General features: G+C 40.0%; 2 protein-coding genes across 2 annotated transcripts in view; one reads left to right on the top strand and one right to left on the bottom strand.

Annotated features, from left to right (window-relative positions):
- Positions 1-6,166, bottom strand: part of espn (espin) — a 56,044-nt gene extending 49,878 nt beyond the window's left edge. The window contains exons 1-2 of the mRNA XM_051949093.1: positions 5,142-6,166; positions 1,475-1,668 (exon numbers count right to left, since the gene is read on the bottom strand). Coding sequence (XP_051805053.1) covers positions 1,475-1,668; positions 5,142-5,441 — 494 coding nt within the window. The 5' untranslated portion in view covers positions 5,442-6,166. The remainder of the gene's footprint in view (positions 1-1,474; positions 1,669-5,141) is intronic.
- A 15,273-nt stretch (positions 6,167-21,439) lies between these two features.
- hes2.1 (hes family bHLH transcription factor 2, tandem duplicate 1) lies at positions 21,440-22,753 on the top strand. Its single transcript, XM_022198771.2, has 3 exons — positions 21,440-21,590; positions 21,697-21,880; positions 21,982-22,753. Exons 1-3 carry the CDS (start codon positions 21,501-21,503, stop codon positions 22,302-22,304), a joined length of 597 nt encoding a protein of 198 aa, XP_022054463.2. The 5' UTR covers positions 21,440-21,500; the 3' UTR covers positions 22,305-22,753.
- Positions 22,754-23,620: the final 867 nt, after the last annotated feature.

Raw genomic sequence — 23,620 nt, 5'->3', positions numbered from 1 at the left:
TAAGCTACTAAGAGGTTTTTGCTTTGTTTCCTTAATGGGATTTGAACACAAACCATTTAGATTGCTCCACAGGTATCAAAAAGCGAAGTTCAAGTTGCTTCTCGCCGGTCGATTCTTTAAATAATACTGCTAGCATGAGACCTAATCCCACTGTTTCTGCTGCTGTTGTGATCGTTTGTTAAGCATCTGAGGAGAAATAAGAGTTGATGTGCTGACCTTTGAGAATGTGGAAGATCATTTATCAATGTCAGACTCCTTAAGTGGCAACAGTCTGAAATCTGAATCTGAACAGAGGATCTGGTCTACATTATTCTGTTTCAGCTACAAACGGCAGGAAAAAAACAGACTGGAGCCGAGAGAAATGTCTAAAAATCCGATTTAAAATGAAATATGTGCTGCTGATTTAGTTGCTGAAGAGAATGTCGTCTGGTAACTGGTTAAAGAATGATAAAGGACAGAGTAGATTGTGATACGTTGTAGTTAAGCATTTATAACATAAGTAACAATGCTTTTATATTGGGCTGTTTTTTCTCACATTTTCATTACATTTCTAGAATGCACAGGCGTGAACTAACCGTGATGTCACCCGTTGGTTTCAACGCCGAGAAAATGAAGCCCGGATTTTGCTACTTCCTGGTCGCCATTTTGGATTTTTTGGAGCCAGTGATGTAAAAAGCGTCATCAAACAGGCTGGACCGGAGAGCAACTAGGGGCAGGACCAGTCTATGGGACTGTCAATCAAGTATAGCCACGCCCCCTGGCTCCGCCAATTTTAACGATTTATTTAAAATTCAGTATTGATTTATTTTAAGATCGGCCACCTGATCTCTGATTTTGACCATGAAAACTAACAGGAAAAAAATCCTGAGCTGTAGAACATCAGTCTATCAAATTTTATTTTTTCCGGTGATGAATTGGGGTCTATGGAGAAAAAGCTTTTTGGAGCCAACCCTAGCGGACGGCGTGATATTGCAAGTTTTTGACACTTCCGGGTGGGCTTCATTTTTGGAGCCAGATGCTACGTCCATCTTTATAAACAGTCAATGAGAATGCACAATTTCACTAACATACATTAAAATGTCTTGAAAAGAAGGGACAGTAACCAGTCACAACAGGTAGGAATAAAAGAAAATTCTGATAGAAAATGACCTCCAAAGGCCCACAGATGTTAGCACGGATCAGTTTTTAGGTTTGACACTATCATTGCATTCTGTGCTTCATGTATTTTGCACATTTAGATTGAATGTTGTAGAATTATCTTCATATGTTTCAGGTAAACAAACAGCGGCACCCAGCTCGCTTTTAGTGCGTGTTTTCTAAACACTGGCATTGCTCAAAGGATCAACTGCAATCCTGCAAGATTAAGTGACCATTAGACAGCAGTAGGAGGAAATCGGCCACTAATAAATCACGCTGGCTGTTTTCATTTCAGTGACAGGAAACCCGTCGGTTGCTGCAAAGGCATCGCTCTTACTTTGGGCTGTGCCCCAGCAGCAGTCGGAGAGAGGGCAGGTCTCCCTTGGCAGCGGCGTAGTGAACAGGTAGGGCGCCGGTATCGGTGGAGGCTCCGGGGTCGCCCTCACCGCTCTTTAGCAGCCAGTCGGTGATTTCATGGTGGCTGAAACGGGATGCGAGGTGGAGAACAGTGGCACCAGAGCTGTCCCTGTCCTAGAAATCCAACAAAACAGACGGACACAGGCGAAATAAGGATTTTTAGAAAAAGAAATCAGCAAAATAGTTTCACAGTTGTAAAAAGCAAATATGAAGAGGTGTGAGCTTAGACTGTGAGTCAGCGTTACAGTTTATTGCACTCAGAGCTGCAGTACGACCACCAGAGGCACAAATAACGCTGAGAAACAACTTTGATTAAAGTGCTATTTGACTGAGAAAAGGTTCAACAGATTTTTACAAAATATCAGGTTACACTGTAAAAAAATGTTTGTACATTTTACGGTGAAAAAACTGTCAAACCATGACAGTAAAAATCTGTAAACTCTGAAACACTTTGATGCAGTTTATATAACACTGAATCACCGTAAATAATCAGGGGAAAGTGTGTTTTTTAGATTTTTTTTTCTCTTGAAAAAATACATTTCCCGACTCCTGCTCAGTTTTTAATGGAAAATGCTGAAATATGTAGAAAAATACTATAATTTTTGCATCTAATTCTCTAAAAGAATTCAGTTTACACAGTTAAATGTACACAGTGTTGTACTGAGAATGGAAACATGCTGCAATATTTATAACAAAGAACATGGTAATTTCTGCATTTACTGCATGTAAAAAATACAGTTTGTTACCAATCAAATTGATGTACTTTTGTGCTAATAACAGACATATGCTTTAATATATATGACAGCTTCAACCACAGTTGTTGCTGAAAATGCACATATTTAATGTTAAATACACTAACTGTTGTACTGATGATGGAAAAATTTATAAAAAGTTACATAAACTTTATTTAATGTGGTATTTTAATGTAAATTTTTAAAGGTTAAAACTTTCTTCAACACTAAAATATGGAATGAAGCACGTTTTTAAACCCTAAAATCAACAATATCAATAAGTTTCTTCACTGTAAATGTAGAAAATGTTTGTAATTTTGCGATAGCATTCTGGTGACCACAGCTGCCAGAATTTTACTATCAAAAGTACGGTGTAGGGCTTCCCTATCCTCTCCAACACACCGTTTACTTTATACGTACTTTTCTTGTTTGACAGTAGCTAACACAGGGAAAAGAAGCGCCGTTTGGGTTTATGTGCATTAACAACAACAAAGAAGTGTCAGTCTGAGGCAGTGGAGTGCTGCAAATTAGCCGCATTAGCATCAGATAGAATCATGACTGGAGTTGAGTAACACAACGATGAAAAGTGGAGGCGAGCATCGAGCTCCCATCAAGTAGATTACATTCAACTGGTACCGGAGAGGTTTTGCTGCTAAATGTCAGCCAAGCATCTTATCAGTTAATTTATGCCACCGGTTGCTCTTTGAGGCTTTAGGCGTCCTGTCAGGCAGCCCTCAAAAGTAACGGAGACGGCAGGGAGATGACGGCGCTCCTGTTACGGTTTTAAAATTAGAATCAGAGGCTACTACAGGTCCGTGACATAATGCGATATAAGACGAGGCGTAATATGGGTCAGCTCTGTGGCTTAGTCAGAGGTGACTGTCGCCTGGGTTCATTAAGGTCTTTAGGATGAATCTGACCCAGCTGGCCGGGTCTTCTGTGTGGCGTTTGCATGTTCTCCATATGTCAGAAGAAACACCATCATCATCATCATACTGCTTACAGAAACAGGAAAGTCTAAATATTATGTGAATAGTTCCTGTTGTTGTTTCTTATCCCTGGTGACCTTTCCAGGATGTACCATGCCATGCACCCACTGCATGCTGGGATACTCTGGAGGACATCCGATAGCTCGGCACAGGAAATGTATGCGAGGATAATCTAAAGCAGCCTGCTTCAGACTGTAAAGGCAGCTGTAAGTATTTGGATAGCTGAGCTTTAAATGTAAATAACAGATGTAAAGCTTCAGTTTGAGAAAATGTAAATAAACAGAGAAGGAACTACTTGGGAGACGTGTCCGTTTTAACACATGCGACCACATTTGTGAGGTTAAAACATGATTGGACACTTGATTTTATGATTATTGATATTGCTAAGCCTTTTGGAAGAGTCACTGAGCATTTCACTGTTTGAAAATGTGACCAAAGTCCTGAGATTCTGTTCATGAAGTCTTTTGTTGATTAGAAGAAAAGTGCACAAAAGAGCATCCTTGTCTTCCTGTACAGCCATAAAGGGCTTTTCTTTCTGGAGTCTTCCTGCCCATTTTCTATTTTTCCTGCAAGCCCCTGTGTTTTCTGAAGGAAACCAAATGTTGTGACTTCAGCAAACCAGCTGCCTTTGCTATCTCTCTCACATATTTTTGCTTTTTTGAGCCTCAGTGTCCTTGTCTTTGCTGACACCGTCACATCTTTCTTTGCTCCTCATTTTCTCTCTGTTATCGCAGTTTAAACAGGAACTCTCTGCCAGCTTTTTCAGCTCTTTGTGTGCAATCACTAAAAGACACAGCTGCCCAAGAAGCATGTAGTAGAAAGCTTGTATTTCTCCTGCAAAGTTCTTTAGCCGCTGACATAGACCAGATTAAACCACATGTTGTAGCTTTTTGTGGAACTCCTTCTAAGCAGCCGCTGTATTTGCTTTCTGCTTTCTGTGAGACTACTTTGCATCTTCTAGGAGGGTCACAGAGATAAGAGAACTAAGTTGGACGGTTTTAATCCATCACTGATGATAATATTTACAGCACCAGAAGTCATTCCTGCTGTCCTATCAACCCGCACCGCCGTCTCCTGTTCCTATCCGTGACCTTCATGAGTTACTGTTTGTCCTGTATGAAGGACAATACATTTGCAAATCCAGGTTTACATACTTCGTTTCCATGGGAACATGAGGCAACCCAGCAAAGCCGGTGTCAGCCCGAAACCAAAAACTTCCATTGCAGTTTAAGTTTACTGTTAGACAGTATTTCATGTGTACTTAAGTGAATGAAGTTTCTTTCTTCATTCTTCCTCTTAGTGTGTGAACATCTGCTGCTGTTCAGAGCGTCAGCATGCAGCCTCTTCTGAGCACCTCCTCCTTCTTAACTGGAGCTCAGTGGCTGTTTTCTCTCAGACTAAAGGACTGTCATCATGTTCTGACATCTCCTCTGTGCTTTGATGCTAAACCCTTTAGTTTGCAGGCAATCTCCAGCTATGATTGCTTATATTTTCTTAAAACCACTCAGAGTAGAAGCGTTTTACAGTTTCAGGACCTCATGATAATAATACTGTCATAATTAGGTTTATTGTGGTCAACTGCATGATTTAGCTGCACAAAGCACTGCAATGTGTCTGTGATAATGGTTGACCTGTTGTGTTTTCTCTATTGAGGAGGCTAAATGTGTTGCTAGACTGTGAGATTAGTACCTCTGGATCACCCACATGTTGTTTTTTCCCCCAATGATGCCATAAAAGCACTAAAAGTAGCTGAGGTTGGGTAAGGAGCTTTCTCTGTTTATTACACAGCAGAGAAATAGCAGCCAGGTGGGAGGAAATAGAATTGGACTGCTTCCTGCTTCACCTAACTGAACCTCTAGCCACTCACCTCTGGCCGACATCCTCCCTGGGTCAGCAGCCACTGTAAGCAGGCCAGGTTACCCGTGGCCGCCGCGTCATGCGCCGGGTTCGCCCCATTGTTGGCCAGACAGTTCCCCGGCAGCCCTGCCTCCTCCACCAGGAAGCGCAGGCAGGTGAGCTTCCCGGCCCGGGCTGCGTGGTGGACAGGGGAGGCCCCCAGCCCGTCCTTGACGTCGCTGGTGAGCGCTTTCGACGCTAATTGCACTTTGAGAGTCTGCACGTCGCCTTGCCTGGCGGCGAGCAGCGTCCGGTCGCCGTCCACCACCATGGCTGGAGCAGACTGGGACTCTCCTGCCGTACGGTTGCCTTCGTTCACCCCGATCAGCTTCACCGTGCGGATGAGGTCAGCATTGTACTCACAAAAGCCTCAGATCACGTCAGTCAGCGGGTTGATTTTGTTTGGCGGCTCAGTTATCCATCCATGGATCTCCAATGCGCAACGGTCGGCTCGGTTCATAAGCTGCGCATTTTACCATGAGACACCTGTTTACATGTTGAAATAAAACTCAGTGCATTACTATTAACCTGAATGAACCCCTTTTCTTATGTTTTACGCGTCGCCGTGGCTCAGGTGTCCACTTCTCTTCTCTCTGACGCGCGTAAAATCCCAAACACCTGTTGCGCAAAGTTTAATATCCAAGCAAACTACTTTTATCTAACCGGTTTGTTTACCCGTTTTGCTGCCGAATAACCACCGCCTCGTGTGTGGAGCCTTCGGAGAATATTCCGCCGCGGTGTTTTTCTTCCTATAGTAGCAGATGGCGACATGGGACTGAGCGCCTGTTAAATAATCCATCAGGGGGAGGATCGCTGAGCCTGTTACAGTTTGCTGCTTTCTGGAAATCGGCTCAGAAATTAAAGGAGCAGCGCGGACAGGCTGCTCAGAACACTCCGGGTGCAGACAGAGAAAGTTACACAACTGTGGAGGTGGTGGTGGGTGTCAGTCAGGCAGCTATTGAGCCACAACTGAACACCAATTCAGCGATGGACTTTTTGAACTCACGCCCAGTCCTGTTTGCATACAGCTTCTCCTACATTAATTTTACATGGCAGTGAACTCAGCATCACTGGACACCTGCAGGTTGATCACTGTAGAGGTCCATCTGGTGGCCTTTTGTAAAAGTGTAACACTAAATATAGTTTTATTTGCCCAGTTAAGAACAATGTCCACTTTTTTTTTATTTGTATTTTGAATATTTACAACCTATAATTTGAAGCTACACAAGAAAAAAGCCTACGCCAACAAATTCAGAAGGTATTTTTGATGTAGCTTTAACTTTAAATACAGCATAAATGCAACATAACACACATCATTTTTCGTGTTTTTGCAAAAGGTTTAGTTCTTGACAAATAGTCTAGAAATGATGAGTAAAGGACAAAACTTTACTGTAACTTTGTCATCCAATTCCTTGTATAACAAATGTCAAATTAACAGGGATGCTTTATCTACAGCATTCAAAAGTCCTTAGCATAATCATTTTTCATGTTCAAACTAATGAATAACACTCCATATGATGCTCTCAAAAGTCCCTCAGGTTCAATTCAGTACAGAAAACAGAATATGGAGCTGGAAGGACTTTTTTTTAAAAAATGTTTTTACTTTAGAAATTACTTATAAGTCGAACCGATTATGAGTATCAGTGTTAATTATATTTCTGTTGCCACAAATTTATTAATCCACTAATTATTTTTTTTCACAAGTCAGTTGTTTGGTTGTTAAAATGTCAAAAATGAGAGGAAAAGGCCCCAAACTTCACGTCTGAAGCATAAACCATCACACAAGACAAAGAAAATCTGCAAGAATCTCACATTTGAAAGTTAAAAACATCAAATATTTGATGTATTTTGTGTATATACATTATAAGGCTTAGGTTATGTTCAAATATTACGTTCACTGAAGACCTACACCTCTTTATTCCAGTGTTGTTTAATAGTTATCCAGGCTAATGTTCAATATAGTGCCTGAAATTAAAATGGACTGCACCAAGTAGTCAGGACCTGAATTCATTCTGACAGACATTTAGTATCTCGTTGTGGAGGCTGAAAACACCGATCCATGTGTTACAACAGTTGGGTTGTTAAAAGTCTCACTCTAAGCTGACATTTTGACAGTTTATTGCAATGCATCAGTGTTTTTTTTTTTCTGTTTAAAATTGTGATTACTGCATCATAAAAACATTTAGTCAAATCAACTCATCCTTACAGTAAATCAGTGGAACTGTTGATTCGTCTCGATGCCCTAACTTTCTCCAGCTTGTTGTCTTAAATTTGACTAATGTAACGCCACTATTTTTACACTTTTTAAATGACTTGGACCTTTGAACAGCAGGGAATTTGCTTTTCTATGCAGAATCAGCTTATTTATAGTGTTTGTTGCAATAGGTTATTGATTAAAGGCAAATATTTTAAATATTTTGCAGCATTAAACATAGTTGTGATGACAGAGAACTTTGTCACTTTAAAACTGTATGAACCCTAACAGGATTTTCTTTATTTATAACTTCTATTGCAGTGTGTGAAGGAATAATTAGGTAATTAATCATTTTATCATTAACTTCATATTTTTACTCTGCTACATTTGAGAGAGGAGATAATAGTCATCCTTATTGTACTATAATTATGAATTATGATAATATAATCTGACAGATTATTATTATCTAACATTATGGAAACTAGATTGTCTTCAACCAACCAGTAAAATGCTTCAAGTTAAGGTAAAAATGATCCTACAATATAATCCTATAACACTCTGAACTGGAACATTTTGCAAAGGACTGTTGTTTTTTTCATTTCTTATCATTTATATTTTGGTTCTAATAATTGTGTACTTTCCTCAAAGTAGTAAAATGTTTAATGCAAGATTTAATATGTAACATTTTAACTGTGGTTTCATAAATACTAAATAAAACAAGTGAAAGTCCACATTACGGTGCACTCATCCACGCAAATAACTCATCCACAGTCTACAAATGAAGTTAAATGTTTAGCAGCTTTTACTTCCACTTTGATAAACACATCCAGGTAAAATTAGTGCCATCTCAGTGTGGTTTGACTGAACAACAAGGTCAAGTTTAGAAATAAAGCATTTGTAATTTATGCCGATGGAGTCTATAAAGCTGATGTTAGTATGACCTGTAATACTTTTAATTACCAAATGGTGGCAGGAAAGTCTTGTAGTGTTCAGGTGTGAAGTCATTCTTATGTTTTAGGTCTTTGAAATCAGTGGAATCTGTCTCACACGTGGAGGACATATAGATAAAATACACACTACTGCTCAAAAGTCTGGAGTCACCCAGACAAATTCCTGTTTTCCAGGAAAACTCACATGTGTGCTAACATAACTGCACAAAGTTTTTCTAATCATCAATGAGCCTTTCAGCACCATTAGCTAACACAATGTAGCATTAGAACACAGGAGTGATGGTTGCTGGAAATGTTCCTCTGTACCCCTATGGAGATATTCCATTAAACATCAGCTGTTTCCAGATAGAATAATCATTTACCACATTAACTATGTCTACACTGAATTTATCACTCATTTAATGGTATCTTCACTGAACAAAACCGCTTTTCTTTCAAAAACAAGGACATTTCTGAGTGACCCCAAGCTTTTGAACGGTAGTTTATGTATAACATTTTTATTAAAAACTCGATTTCTGACTTCTATGAAATTTGTTTCTTGTGTACTTATTTTATCCCAGAGGTCTCCAACAAATTTCAAACCCAAAGAAATCTATAATTTTCTCAGCGTAACTGTGTTTCATTATGGCAACCTGTTGATGGAATCAGATCTCCTGTTTTCTTTCAAAAATAAGTGAACCCAAACTTTTGAACTGTATGTGAAAAAGGACTAATAATGACAGTTTTGGGTATTAAATATTTTTAGGGAAGCAATAACTCAGCAGTATTCCAGTGCTTTGGGAGCCTCAAGTCAACATAAAATAACATTAAAACTATATTTTATATATAGGCTACATTATCTGGAGCTATTTTTGTGGTATAATTTGGGAGAAGTTCTAAAAGACACAAACATTTCCAGCCTCCTTCACACTCTGCCTGCCCTGTGTCCGATTGGGTTGATTGATTTTTACGCTCTGCGGGACGCTGGGGACAGTTTCGTGATGTTGGAGGGTAAGGAGGGGGGTTGTGGGTGAGTCTCGTGCTCGACGCGTGCCTCTTTTTGCCCCATCTGTTGCACCGGTCCAACTGTCACCCACACCGAGCGCCAGTTTATTTGGAGGGAAGGAGGAGAGAGGGGGGAATCCCCACGGGGCGGTCTGACTGGAGCTGGTGGTACAATCCCCAGGAGGAAGTGGACAATAAAAAGCCCCTAACAAGCTTTAAGGGGACATGCATGAGAGGTGTTACAGCCTGGGAACCTGTCAGAACGCACGGATAATGCTGTTATTCAAATGCGTTCAGAATAATAACATATCTGTGCGCATTTATGGTCACATTTGGATGAATATATTTCCTGATTTTCATAAAGGCGCATGAAATATTGTTTGTTTATTGTCAACATAGCAACTCCCAGGACCAAAAATCGGACACTATTTTCAGTACAGTTTGCCAAATTAAGTTCTAGGCTTTCTTTTGTTTGAAAAATACCTCAAAACTTTACTCCACAAATGTTTAAAACGTGCATTTTTAAATATTAAACATGGCGTTAACTATTCACCAGTCTTTTTGCCCTGATAGTTATACAGTTTATAAGTCCATTATGAATTTTCCTGTTTGACTGTTGAAGTCAAAACGCTGCGTAAAATCCAGGGCAGTCCTCTGGGTGCAGCTGCAGCGTTTGAAGGTCCCTCCAACAGCAGGGTTTAATCAAGTGGAGGTAATGCTGGGGCTCCTGTTCCCAGGGTTTCATTAAAAGACCTTCCCACAACTTCAAGCAACGAGAAGCTAAATCCCCATTGAACTAGAAAAAAAAGAGGGGGAGCTGCCAACGGTTTTTCCTCCTGCTCAGCCTGGGAAAGAAGCTGGGATATTTCTTGCACGCGTCGGACGTGCGACAGTTATTCAAATTGGACTCAATTATTCAACGCGTGGGCCCCCCTCATCTATTGTGTGGTCACATCTGCTGCTGCGCGGGAACATTTGAAAAAAGAACAAGTGGGGACAATTTCTGCTCAAGTTCAGGTCCCCCTGTAACATTTGACAATGGGGAAAAAAAAGACTAGAAAGACCGTACGATGGTTCAATCCGCAGCAAAAACACCAATTTAGTGATTAAAAGTAAAAGTGTTTGTGCGTAATTGCGCACTGTGGTCCATGGATGGCACAGATAAATGGTTAGGTTTCTTTCACATTTTAAAGGTTGACCTAGAATTATCACATTATGATTAAAGGAGAACATTTGAGTTTAAATTAGCAAACTATTGTCATTAACACCGGGTTCATTATTATTATTAGGCAGGCATCGTCCATTAATGTATTTAAAACTAAGCTGAAGACCCACCTCTTTTCTTTTATATATGAATCTTAAATTGTTTGTTTAACTGATGTCTTGTTTATTGTTCTGTTTTTATTGTTTTTATTTTTTATCAGTTTTTATTTATCTGTTTTTATTCCTGTGTACAGCACTTTGACGGAAAGCGCTTTATAAATAAAGTTATTATTAAAGTTATTATTATTGTTATTATTATTATTATTATTAGTAGTAGTAGTAGTAGTAGTAATAGTAGTGTATAAAACTACATTCAAAACAAGCTCTTGTCTAAATGTCATAATGACGTAAACCTGGTTTTATCATAGAGCAGCTCCTCGCGCTCATCCCCAGCTGGACGGCGCGTGCCACACACTCGTTACTGTCGCTTGAGTAAACCCGGGCGCGTGCAGGAAGGAGAAGGACGAACACCTGAATACTCAGTTTTATGATACATCACAAATGAAAACACATTTATAATAAAAACACAGGTTATAATTATTGTTTATGGAAAAATAGGCCAGACAAAATAAAGTTTATTCAGCAGCTGAAAGAAAACAAACACACACACACAGAGAATGACTTTATTGAAATTCCCAAATTTCTTTCTTTCTTTCTTTCTTTCTTTCTTTCTTTCTTTCTTTCTTTCTTTCTTTCTGCCATCTTTTGATTGAGCTTCTGGAGCTGACGTTTTATTCTAATCCACTTTATAATATTAATAAAACACTTCATAATGCATTTGTATCTGTTACAGTTCATGCATATGCATACTGAATTCTAAATTAAATCAAATTGATCCTTTAGCAGTGATTTCCTTATGAAGTTTGCATTTTATCCAGTAAACGTTGCTTTAGATGTGAGGACATTTCACACTGCAAGAGAATTTATCCAAAACCTGCATGGAGTTTAATCAGAACAGCAAGATGCATTCAGAAAACACTTCATCTGACCTAAAGGAACACACAGACAACAAAAAAAAATAAAGCAGCTCTTTTGGATTGGTTTTCTTCATTTTGATGCAGAAAATTTTGAAAAGCTCTATGAAGTTTTTGCTCTACACCTGAGTGATCTGAATTCAGACCTGATCTCTATCAAATCTGAGCAAATCTGCAGCTTTTCAGTTTGTTTTAGTAACTGTTCACTCTTACACTGTACAAAAGCTCCAGACTGAGATAAACCTACAGAGATATTCATATTGTCTGTGTTCTCTTATCATTATCTTCTAGCTTTGGAGGTTTATGATAACTGCCGTGCAGATAAATAACAAGCAGCAAACATAAGCACACACTGTTTCAGAAATAAGTCATAAAGAGGTTCAGAGTTCATCTCACTTCTTCCCTGATTCCTTCAGACATCTTCTGTCCTCTTGAACTCACCCTCCAGGCTGACATCTCTCCCACAGTGACTCATTCATCCGTGAGCTGCAGTGAGAATTTCTACAGTCAGACTTTCTCACACTCAGGCTCATTAGCGACAGGCAGAAACATGCAGGACAACTAATTTATCAAGACAGCTGTTCGTTTTTCTTCTAACACCAACAGAGGAAAAATCCCAAATAAATCTTAAAATCACTCCAGTGGGACATCATTCATAACAGAAGATCAGGTTTAGTTTTACTGTAGCTGCACTGCATCTGACAATGAAGCCACAATGTTTGTATCACATAGCAACAATATGAAGATGTAAAGCTGCAGATTGAGCACAGTGTTATTATAATTCACAATCATACTCTTAGTCTTGTCTTACAGTTAAAACAGCTGTGGCTATTGGTGCCACTTTCATCTTTTTTTTACCCAGATCTCATCGAACCAGCTCAGAAAACATTGCAGCCAATAGTGGCACCAACTATTTCATGCATAAAGACATAAAAATGATCAGAATGCGAAGTCAGCTTGAGATTAATTTTAAAAAAAAAATGGGCTGGGATTTCATGCATCTCCAAAACTGCTTCACAGAACCAAAGCTGCGTGTTCAAATATCTGCAAATATCATGTAAAGTTTCATATTAAAGCGATAAAAACATACCAGGCGTCGTTGCTCTGAGCTCGTCAGTCCTGCAGCTCGTCGTTGGCTGGAAGCTCCACTTGTATTGAGCGCCCTTTTCCTCCACGAGGTTTGGGGCTCCGTGACAGGGACGCTGCTGCCTGTGGGCGGACACTTTCCTGCCGACCACGCCCTCTCCTGGCTCCTCTCTGCTGGACTCCTGCAAGAGCATGAACCGAAATGTACAGAATAATCCGAAAATATAGTAAGGATAGAGCTGTTTCTCCTCTTTTAGTTTGACTTTTAGAAATGTTTAACTCTTCTCAATTGGATTAAAAGTAGAGGCGTTTAGTTGCTTATTTGTTGTTGGATAAAATACCCCTAAGAAATCCAAACATAGTGTTATAATATAGCACATTTTGAGCATTACAAAAAAGTGTTTCTGGTGTTTCTAATTTCAAAACCTTTTATTTCTAATGTGATTTACTTATTGTTGTATTTCTCTTTAATAAGGTAAATTAATGAATACTTTTAAATCATAACAAATCTGCTTTTACAATTCAGATTTATTTTTAAAGTCGTTCATTTTGGGGGCATCGATATAGTGTGGTATTGCATATATTTAATTTCCTGATTGACTGCCCACTCCCTAATTTCCCCCTGGACTCCTGTTAATGCTCCCTGTGTCTCTGTAACTTCAGAATCATTTATCGGAGCAGGAAAGCCATCTGCTGCCTTTGTTCTCGTGGCTCGTGCTGCTCTCGTGCCCCTGATATGACAACACAATGGATCCTCCTAAATCACCAACCAGATATTCAAAAAACCCGCCACCACGCTGCCTGTAGCTGCTGGCTGCTCCCATGTGCCCAAATATTAGCAAAAATATGAAGAAATAAACAAATAGTCCTCAGTATCTGTGGTCCATCAGCCCCGCTGGTCCAGATGTCGGTGGTCTGCTGGCTTTGCACACAGTGACGTGCGTAAAACGTCTGTCAGACCTAGGAACGTCAGTGATTGGTGGAGAGCCAATGCCACGCTGTGAGTTTACCTTTTGTCAACTTTGAAGAGGAAAAACAAATGTGCGCCACCAGATGTGTGCTTGGAGCTTGGCTTCTGGCTTGGTTGGGCTTCTTTGGGTATTCAAATCCCGTCTGAGCCATCCATCCGCTTTTACGCAGTTCCATTAAAAATGTTCCTCCGCCTCTGAAACAACAAGAAGAGACGCTGCGTCCATTTTCAAAGTGCAGCAGACAATAGGATGTAAATGACACAGCGTCTGTACAGTAATTAATGTTTGTGACACTTCTGAAAGCTGTTCAGTCACTTGGTTTCTTACTTTTTCATTCATAATTTACGCAGAAACACAATGCATTCTGTTTCTGTAAAGCACCATTTATAACTAAAGGCCCTCTTTATTTAGTAGACTATTCTTTAAAGTATGGAAGGTTTGTCAGTTTTATTTTTTGGGGTGGTTTGGTGGCAGGTAACAAAAATAAAACGAGAGCTACAGCTGCCATCATTTTCATTTTTAATTAATATGCAGTTTCTGTTCCCTATTAATGGATTAAGCATTTGATCTATACGCCAGAAAACGGAGAAAACAGTTTCCCAAACCACAAGCTAGCATCTTTTATTACATTGTTCTCTCTGACCAACATGTCTAGAAACAAAAATGTCGGATGTACTGCAGTGCAAATGATACGAATTCTTACATTTTTGCTTTTAAATGACTTTTAAAAGACGATTTTCCAAATAAACCCAATTGGATGTCCCATAAAATGAACCTAAAGGAAGCAGGTTTTGATTGTTCTTTGGGGCACATTTGGGGCTTTCTTTAAAGAATTGTTTGATGGGAACATCTTACTGAAAGATTCTTTGTGGAATTAAAAATAATTCCTAACGCGCACCTTATCTATAGTATAGTTTTAATAGTTTGTAGAGGACAAAGTAGGTTCTGCCTTTAATCTTGAGGTGAACAGTGAACTTATATTAATGTGGATTTATTCTGCAGTTTTACTCAGGGTGTTTTTGTTCCATAGTAGGCTAATAATAATAATTATAACTTTGTTTATATAGCATCCATATAGTTCACACAGTGACAGCAAACACAGAGACAACCAAGCAAGACATAAGGAGACAAGGCAGAGCATTCAAATAAAAGAAATAAGAAATAATATCACTAGAATTAGCATAAGGACGTCACGGCTGCAGAAACAACTTGACGTCACTGTGAAGCATCTGCAGACTTTATAGTTAAGTTTTGGAATAACTTTTAGCCATTTTTATGGGACTTTTTTCGTTTTACTCGATGTCGTTTTAAAATATAATCCTTAGATTCATCTCCATCTTTTGTTACCGTCTCCTGCATCACGTGGTCTGCAAAGACGCTGACGCAGACTGCACGGCAAGTTCAGTGACGTCACGTGAACTTCGTGCAGCCCCCAAAAAAAGTTGTGATTTTGTTCCTGAATGCTGCAGCAGATGCTTTCTGAACACGGCGTTGGTTTCAGCGTGGGAAGCCTCTGGAGTCATTTTAATAGGAGTTTGTTCTTCTACTTCCCCAGAGGATGAAATAATGTGACACCAGAGTTTTGACTGAAATGAACCAACAGAAGAGAACAACGCCATGAAAAAACACAAGCAAGCTAATGATTCAGCGGCAATGCCATTCTACTGATTAATACAAGGAAACATACACGTTGCAACTAGTTTGCTCATCCTTTTCTTTTGTTTGCATCTAATGATGGCCACTCAGGCTAAGACGATCTGCTGCAGCACCAGTAGAGACTTTATAAAGTTGGATCTAAGCTATTTGACAGTTTCTTTTTGATTCAGCTCCTCTCAACCATGGAGGTTGATAATAAAGCTGCTGTCTTTGTGTTGGAGGCGTCTCATATATCTCATGCAGATTTTCATGCATATGAAAAAGCCCACTGGAAACTCTTTGTCGATCTCTGAGCCACTTTAGAAGACAATAATTACATGTGGAGCAACAGCACGTCCTGTCAGGACTCAGTGGGTAACTTTAAAGTCAGAATCAGACTCCACACATGAATTTTACCTGTCAGATGCTCTTCAGCACCATGGACAGTGATCAGACTCCACACTAATCAGAAGCATCGTCCACACCTGTTTCATTTCAAAGCCACAGATGAGACTTCATGATGGAAGCTTCGGATGTAGCTAGAGAAAGGATGTGCACCCAGACTGGTTCTTAAAGACCTTAAATTAGACCCCGTTATCAGGGGTGTCAAACTCATCTTAGTCCAGGTTCCACATTCAGTCCAGTTTGATCTCCAGTCGACCAGACCAGTAAAATCACAGCTTAATAACCTAAAAATGACCACAACTCCTCATGGTTCCTTTGTTTTAGTGCAAAAAAAAGTACATTCTGAAAATGTTCACATTTTATAAATTAGCTTTTTACAAAACATTATGAACATCATGAAATTTCTTAAGAAAAGTAAATTCACTTTCAACAACATTCATCCTCAGTTTATCATTTAAACATTACAACTTCCAGATCACAGAGTATCTACAAAAAAACACAACATTTAGTCACAGCTATCTGGAGCTGATGACTACCAAATTGAGAAACAAAACAACAAAAGAACAGTGAACAATCTGCTATTTTACTTTAAGATCCAAATAACTCGTCATGGTCTAGAAATATTTTAAATGTATAGTTTTGCTAATTTACAATCTGCAGTTAATGTCTTCTCTGGACTTTTTACACTTTGAGGGCCGGATTGGACCCTCTGGAGGACCACTTTTGGCCCACGGGCCTCATACACCCCAGCCTTATGTCATTGTCGGACTTGGAGATGAATGTTCATGACGGTTTCTGCCATTCTAAAGGAGCAGAAGAGAGAAAAGCAAAAAGACAATATTGTAGAAAATGGTAAGTGCTGCTCAAAGTAGAATCGTTTGATTTCTCTCTGAAATATTGTACGATGCAGACCTGGTAAAGTGTCCTGACATTGCATGCATTCTGATTTAGTGACCTCAAGGCCCACTTACTGGCTTTTTCTAAACTTTTAACTTTATCTCTTCAGTATTCTGATGAAGTCTGGCCCTCCATTAAAATGTGAGATGTGATTCAAAGCTGCAGAAGGAGATAGTTCACTTTGATTTTTTTTTGTTAAAGCCTGAAACATTACAGAAGAAAACCAAATGGGTTGAGTTTAACATCACATCAAGTCGAAGAAAACCCACAGAGGCTGGAACTGTTGCGTATTTGGCGTCTTTTATCTTGTAAAGTGTCCAATTTGTTGGTTAATCCAAAACAACTGCTCATTAGTTTTCTGTTTGTAGATTAATGCTTTCAGTTTGTTCATTCGAGGATGTCTGAATAAAAGAAGATTGAAAAATATTTGATATATTTTATGTTTGTGCAGTTTAGTTTCTTAGGTTGACCTAAGTCAGTGCAGTGATTTTTTTTAACCAATTAGGCATGTTTGTGTGCAGGTTTCAAAAGTTTTTAAAAAGCAGGGGTCAGAAGAAAAAGACTTAAACTTCATCTAAGGAGAAGCATTTTTATCTGAAGAAGACTTTTTATCTTTGTCTTATATGATCATGGGGTTAAACTTAGAAAACTAACCACAGATGATTTCTTTACTCAAGAAAACACTGTAGTCAGTGTGCTTTTTTCTCTTTAAAATCTGCATGAACTCTGCAAGTCTCCATATTATAAACAGCAGGGAATTTACTGGCCACCCTAGAAAGTGTTTTACTGCTTTTTTCCTCAAAAACACACACACCCTCATCCAAAATAAATTTAGCATCTATTCCCTCCCTCTTTTTTCACTGAATATGTGACAATAATGGTTGTGACAAGTTATATAGAAAAAAAGGATGCATAGTGGACTGTAAGATGAGTTTGTTTCTTAGGTAACAACTGAAAAGCAGTAGATCTTATTGAATTATGTTTATTCTGCATCTAGATTCTTTTAAAGGGCAACTTCGGTTTTTTTCAACCTGAGGTCTGTTTTCATGTCATTTCATACATGTGAGTGATGGAGAAATGAATTTTAGACATAGCTCCAGTATTTAGCCAGGCAGGCAGCTTAGCAGCTCAGCTAGCAGCTCAGCTAGCGAAAAGTATGGGGCAGCTTGCACCCCCCCCCCCCCCGCCCCCCGCCACAACCGGTGTTTTGGCACGAGCTATCGCGGGATTTCGGAACGAGATTTGCTTTCTAGCATCCCAAGATTTGGATACAGACCACAACAAATAGCGATCGCCAGGTAATGTGGAGGTTTTCGTTCACTTCTCATCTCTCGTATGTTGTGGGACACTCATTGAGACTATCCCAGTTGGTATTGCCGGGGGGGGGCGTGGGCGGCAAGTTGCCCCATACTTTTCGCTAGCTGAGCTGCTAGCTGAGCTGCTAAGCTGCCTGCCTGGCTAAATACTGGAGCTATGTCGAAAATTCATTTCTCCATCACTCACATGTATGAAATGACATGAAAACAGACTCCAGGTTGAAAAAAACCGAAGTTCCCCTTTAAGGGTGAGGCTGTATAGGTTCTTTTACTGAACCACTGATTCGGAGTGTTGGGTGAACACTGAACAGGAACGTCCTTCTTCCTCCAGAATGTAGTTTAACAGCTTCAGTTCTGATAAAGAATCTAAATGTTCTGTGATAGAAATGTTTTGTTTAGGCGTCAGTGTTACATCAACAGATCAGTTTTTCTAGTTCCATGTGTCTACACTTGTTAGTATTATTGTGTTGTTAGTGTTGTATTGGTGCTGGATTGTCCTGTCTTCTCATCCTCATGACTTCAATTTCAATATCTAATTTTTGCAGAATAAACTGTTTATTTTTCTGCTGTGAGACCTGCCATGTAAGACACAACAGTAGAATATCTGCAGACTCATAAATGAATACTTTTTTTTTTAACTTCTGACAAGTAAAGCTTTATGACTCAGTCTTTGCATTTCGACTAAATATTCCACTCAAAGATTTGCACCACTTTTTTAGAAGTTGCTGTTCATATTTTGGTTAAAACAAACAAATATAATCATTATGAACTCTGACAAATGGTAGTATTCATATTGTATATGTATCTTGCACCTTTTTAAAAGCTTCTCTTTAGACACTCACAGAAGCACAACATGTTAGATACTGTATTATGCCTTATACTCTTTTGTTCAGTAAATGGGTGAACATTTAGGCTCAGGGCAATGCAGACTTGTTTAAATAGGTAAACATTCTTTATTTGACTGTTTTAAGATGTAAAAGTTGCTTCAGGTGCAACAATGGAAACACATTCTGTAGAATAACTCCTCATTTTTCATCCTTTATTGAAATGAAAAAATAAGTAGAAATGTGAAAGCTGCAACCGAAACACACTAAACATGAACAATTTCTAATCATTTTAACCCCATTTAATGTTTCTTTAATGTTATAAAGTCACTTTTAAGACATAGTTTATACCTATTGGTGGCTTTTTTTGGAGTCTACGTGTTGTAAAGAATGAAACTTTGCGTGTCTGTCTAATGGCTGCGTTCAGACTCCAGCAGAAGCCCCTCGGTGTCTTGTTGTTTTGTTGTGGCGTAGATTTTGGCTTGGGATGCCAGACATCCTTTGAGGTACCGTCACGATTTGAAGGCTGGAAGAAAAAAAAAACTGGAAGTCTGGAAGCTTCCACGTATCTGCGATGGAGACGATCACCTTCAGCAGCAGAGTCCGTGGACGCGTTTGGTTTCACGCCTCAGTGAAGCTTCAGCTCCGTCTGGCTGAAGGCTCTGGCTCGTGTCAGTCTCATGCCGTTCATACAGTCACATTCTGATATGATTTTATACTCAAACTTAATGGTTAAACATTTAGAATATTTCCGGAATGCATACATACTAACATGCCTTTTTACCATTTGATCCAGAATACGCATGCGTAAAACTGATCCGCCTAGTAATTATTAATGCTTTCAATAATAATAATAATATTATATATTTAATCAACCATTTTCATAGTTTTGTCTTAATTGAAATCGAAATCTGACTGAGAAAAACGTTTATTTCAGCTCTAAAAGAAAACAGAGTCATACAGCATGCATTTCCCATAAACTTGCTGTAAACCTCTTGATTCCACTTTTCTGTAACAAAGGATCACTGTGCGCGCACAGATGGATGCCCACGCTGAAACCAGGACAAAAAGGGTCCCAACTGAAGCCTCTCTTGGACTTTTTTTTGTCTTATCTCGAAGGGCCAGTTCCCAGACTGGACTTGATGGCAGTTATTTGGGGCCCCATGGGGCAGGGCGCGTGCAAAACCGTGCATTTGTAATGCTTGACAAAAAAGAAGGGGGTTCAAGTCCCTCATCGGGGGCAGCTTGTGATCGAGGAGCAGCGTTTCCAGCTTTAGTTGTAAAGAGTTCCAAATTTGGATAAAAAGCAGATATTTGACACGAAATGTGAAGTTTGTTTGTTGATATTCAGCACAAAGCAACAGCATTTAAACACAAACTCGATTTTAAATTCATTTTCATTCATTAGATGAACTTGTGCAGCGTTTTTTTTTTCTTTGTTTGTTACTAACATGGGCTTGGAACAGTTGCTCCATTGTGTTCGTGCGCTCTGATCCAAGTCTCCCCCTCTCCAAAAAGAGCACAAAAACCCGTAGCTGAAGAGCAGCGCTGGTGAGGACGGAGCAGGAGCTGGGATGCTGATGGGAGCTGCAGACAGGGGAGATGGGGGGAGGTGGAAGGGAGATGGAGGGGAGGAGGGGGAGGTTTCCCATCTGTTGCGCGGTCGTGGCGCGTGCCGAACGCGTGAATCCCACTGGCAGCGCACAGATCTGTTCAGTGGAAAAACCAACAGCAGAGACGAACTGAAACTGTGTAGATATGTGGAAATAAAAGCTGTTCAGTTAAAGTTTGGTTAGTATTTAATGTTGCGTTTGCAGAACTTTGAGGTTGCGCACAAAAAGAGTTCCAAACTTTTACGAAATCACGTCTATCTGAACCATCAACGTGTTTTCCATTCAGCATCTGAATCGCCTTCTGTGTGGCATATAAATTGGTTCTACGCCCCGCAGATGCTCGCATCTCTCTGCCTGTTCTCCAGTCTCCTCCCCCAGAGCTGCAGGTAAACGCCTTGTTGTTGATATTGGAAACGAGCAGCTGACTGAGGACCAAGCAGATGTTAATCCATACGTAGCGTGGCTTGGGTATCTGCTTTATTAATTTTAGGAATAGATTAAGCTCGTCACCTCAGATTCACTCCTCTGGCTTTGTGTTTTGCTGGCTGATGTATACGCAATCCATAAGCTCAAATACTATGAGGTAAGTTTGTGCTGATGTGTGTGTGTCTTTAATATCCATCATTAAAATTGGAATTCTTCATTTATAGCAGAGCAGCTTTCAGGTGTCTCTAAAGGAGAGTTTTAACTGATTTGGACATAAATGTGTGTGTAATTTTCAATGCAAAAGTAAGCAGAATCATAAACAAGTTACTTCTACAGTCAGTTATTACATTTATTACCGACATATATGCAAATCTGTGTGGAAAATGGCGCAAAATTCACTGTATTAAATTGCAACATCTAAGGCATATCTGCTTGTGCTCCGTTTAAGGAAACACCACTGGTTTAAGTCTGCCTAACTAGATCTCGGATCAACGTTGAAGCTTTAATTTTTAAACGCAATGAAACGCAACATTATCATGAAACTCCGCATACCAGCGTACAGACGCAGAGGCCCGGAAGGAGCAGATGGTCCAGACGGGACCTCTCATCTCCCAGAGGCATGCCCCCCCAGTGTCAAACCCGCCGCACAATGGCTTGTGTTCCCTCCCCTCTGACGCCCCGGAGCCACATAAATACCAGGCTCTCCGTCTCTCCGGCACACTTCAGCTCAGCCGCTCCCAGAGCAAGTATCTCCTCTCAGTAAGCACAACAAACAACACGCAGCAAAGCGACATGAGTCCCAGCATCAGTACGGAGGCCAGCCAGCCTCTCCCTGCACGGTCCACCGTGGCCCAGAGAAAACATGCCAACGAACTCAGAAAGGTAAGGAGAAGAGAAACTGCATCGCTGTTTGTTTTGCTGGACAATTTTTCTGATTTTGTTTCACTGAATGTGCAGCTGAGTAACGTTTTCTCATCGTTTCTTCCAGACTCTGAAACCCTTGTTGGAGAAAAGAAGACGCGCTCGTATCAACGACAGCCTCAACCATCTGAAGAGCCTCATTCTGCCACTTGTTGGCAAAGGCAACGCACGTTACTCCAAACTTGAGAAAGCAGATATTCTGGAAATGACCGTCCGCTTCCTCAGAGATCTTCCCTCCTCTCCAGTCAAAGGTGAGCATCATGTCTGCAACATCATGGGCATAAAATCTCCTAATTTTCACGCAAGCATCATACGAACTTCCAGCCACTAATCGTATCTTTTCTCCTTCCAGAATCCGCAGACAGCTACAGAGAAGGCTACAAAGCCTGCCTCCAGCGCGTCTCCTCCCTGCTTCCTAAAACCAGCCTGGACCAGGACGCGTGCCAGCGGGTCAACGACTTCGTGCAGCAGTCCATGTCTGCCACAGTCACCCCAACCTGCCTGAACTGCTGCGCTCAGAGCTCCAGGACTTTCCCTCAGATCCAGCAGAAGCTCCTGAGCCTGAAATCCAGCTTCAGCTCCAGACCAGAGCTCCAGTCCCGCAGCGCAGTGGCTCCCAGCAGAGCGCAGTCAGGCCCGCAGGCCGGAAGCGCTGCGATGTGGAGACCCTGGTAGACTAGAAGGACGTTTGTCCCACCTGTTATTTATTCAGAGATGTTTCTATCGCTGTTTGTATCTAAATAATGTCAGCATATAAGAAAAAGACTTGTTCCAGTTGCTGTATAGTGATTTAATTCAGCATTTGACTCATTTTGCGCTTAATGCCAGAAAGCACAGATCTCAAAGAAATTGAAGTCTATGAGCTTTTTAAAAATGCAATCCTCTTTGGGGTTTCAAAGATATGGGTTGTAGATAACACTTTTGTAAAACCCCAAGGGTTATTTGGTTTGAGGTTTGCACGATGGACTTAAAAGTATTTTGGTCTGTGCAACAGAATAGTCTGTAAACACTGTGTGTTCTATAGGATTCTATTTATTCACTTGTTTGGAAAAAAAACATGATTTTGTGACTTTTTATTGCTCTGTCATTGACAAAAGATTTTCAATAAATGCATTTTTGAAAAAGATGGTCGTGTTGTTCTGATCTTTGGTTTCCTGGAGGAGGGGATTCTCAGGGAGGTGAAAGGAGGGAAAAAGGCGCGCAAACGCACGGAGCCACAGGTCATCAGCGCTATTGATGCTGCTGAGCAGCTGCTCTATTGTTGCTGATGTGAGGCGCCTCTCTGGTTGCCGCCAAATCTGTGGGAAGAAGTTGTGTGACAGGAAACACTGAGATTACTGCAGCTGGGAGTTACAAAGGACGGTTTGGCAGAGCTCCAAAACAGTAATGACAGCAAATCCTCACGAATCAACCCAAATATTACTCTAATGAGAACTATTTAAAATAAGGTTTGGTTATTTTGTTGTCTATCTGAAATGTATCACCTTAACAGAAAAATATTGAAATTAATATATTAATGTCTGGTGTGTTTATTCCTCATCCTAAATATTGTACCTTTTGCAGGTTCTATTGCATAAACTCTTTTCTTTTTTTTTCTTTTCAAAAATCCTTCCAATGGCTTTGCTTTGCTGCATATAACCTTATGATACATCCGTGCAGGTCTTCACCAACAGTCTAATCACAATAAATGTCTTTCTTGTTAATATTAGAACAGAATAACTTAGAACTCTTTATGATAACATATCATTTAATTAAACTGAGTTATAATAGTTGACTTTTTAAGGTATTGTTTTTAATCTTTGTAGTACTTTGGTATAGAATGCTATCAAACATTATAGAGACTGAAGCAACCCATGCATTTACTGCAGTTTGTAGGTATCAGCAATACATCCAGTTATAGGCATGCTCAGAAATGGAAAACATGAAGTTTGAACATGTTAAAATAATTGAGCTTACAAGAAATTCTATAGAACACCGTCTAAGTTCTTACA

The sequence above is a fragment of the Acanthochromis polyacanthus genome, chromosome 6, assembly GCF_021347895.1.
Source record: "Acanthochromis polyacanthus isolate Apoly-LR-REF ecotype Palm Island chromosome 6, KAUST_Apoly_ChrSc, whole genome shotgun sequence".
Taxonomy (NCBI): domain Eukaryota; kingdom Metazoa; phylum Chordata; class Actinopteri; family Pomacentridae; genus Acanthochromis; species Acanthochromis polyacanthus.
This window is presented reverse-complemented; position numbering and strand designations above follow the sequence as displayed.

Bases quoted from the DNA above. Each gene is read 5' to 3' on its own strand.
- hes2.1 (XM_022198771.2), top strand. From the start codon at position 21,501: ATGAGTCCCAGCATCAGTACGGAGGCCAGCCAGCCTCTCCCTGCACGG. The intron at 21,591-21,696 runs GTAAGGAGAAGA...CGTTTCTTCCAG, and splicing joins ATGCCAACGAACTCAGAAAG to ACTCTGAAACCCTTGTTGGA. The intron at 21,881-21,981 runs GTGAGCATCATG...TTCTCCTTCCAG, and splicing joins TCCCTCCTCTCCAGTCAAAG to AATCCGCAGACAGCTACAGA.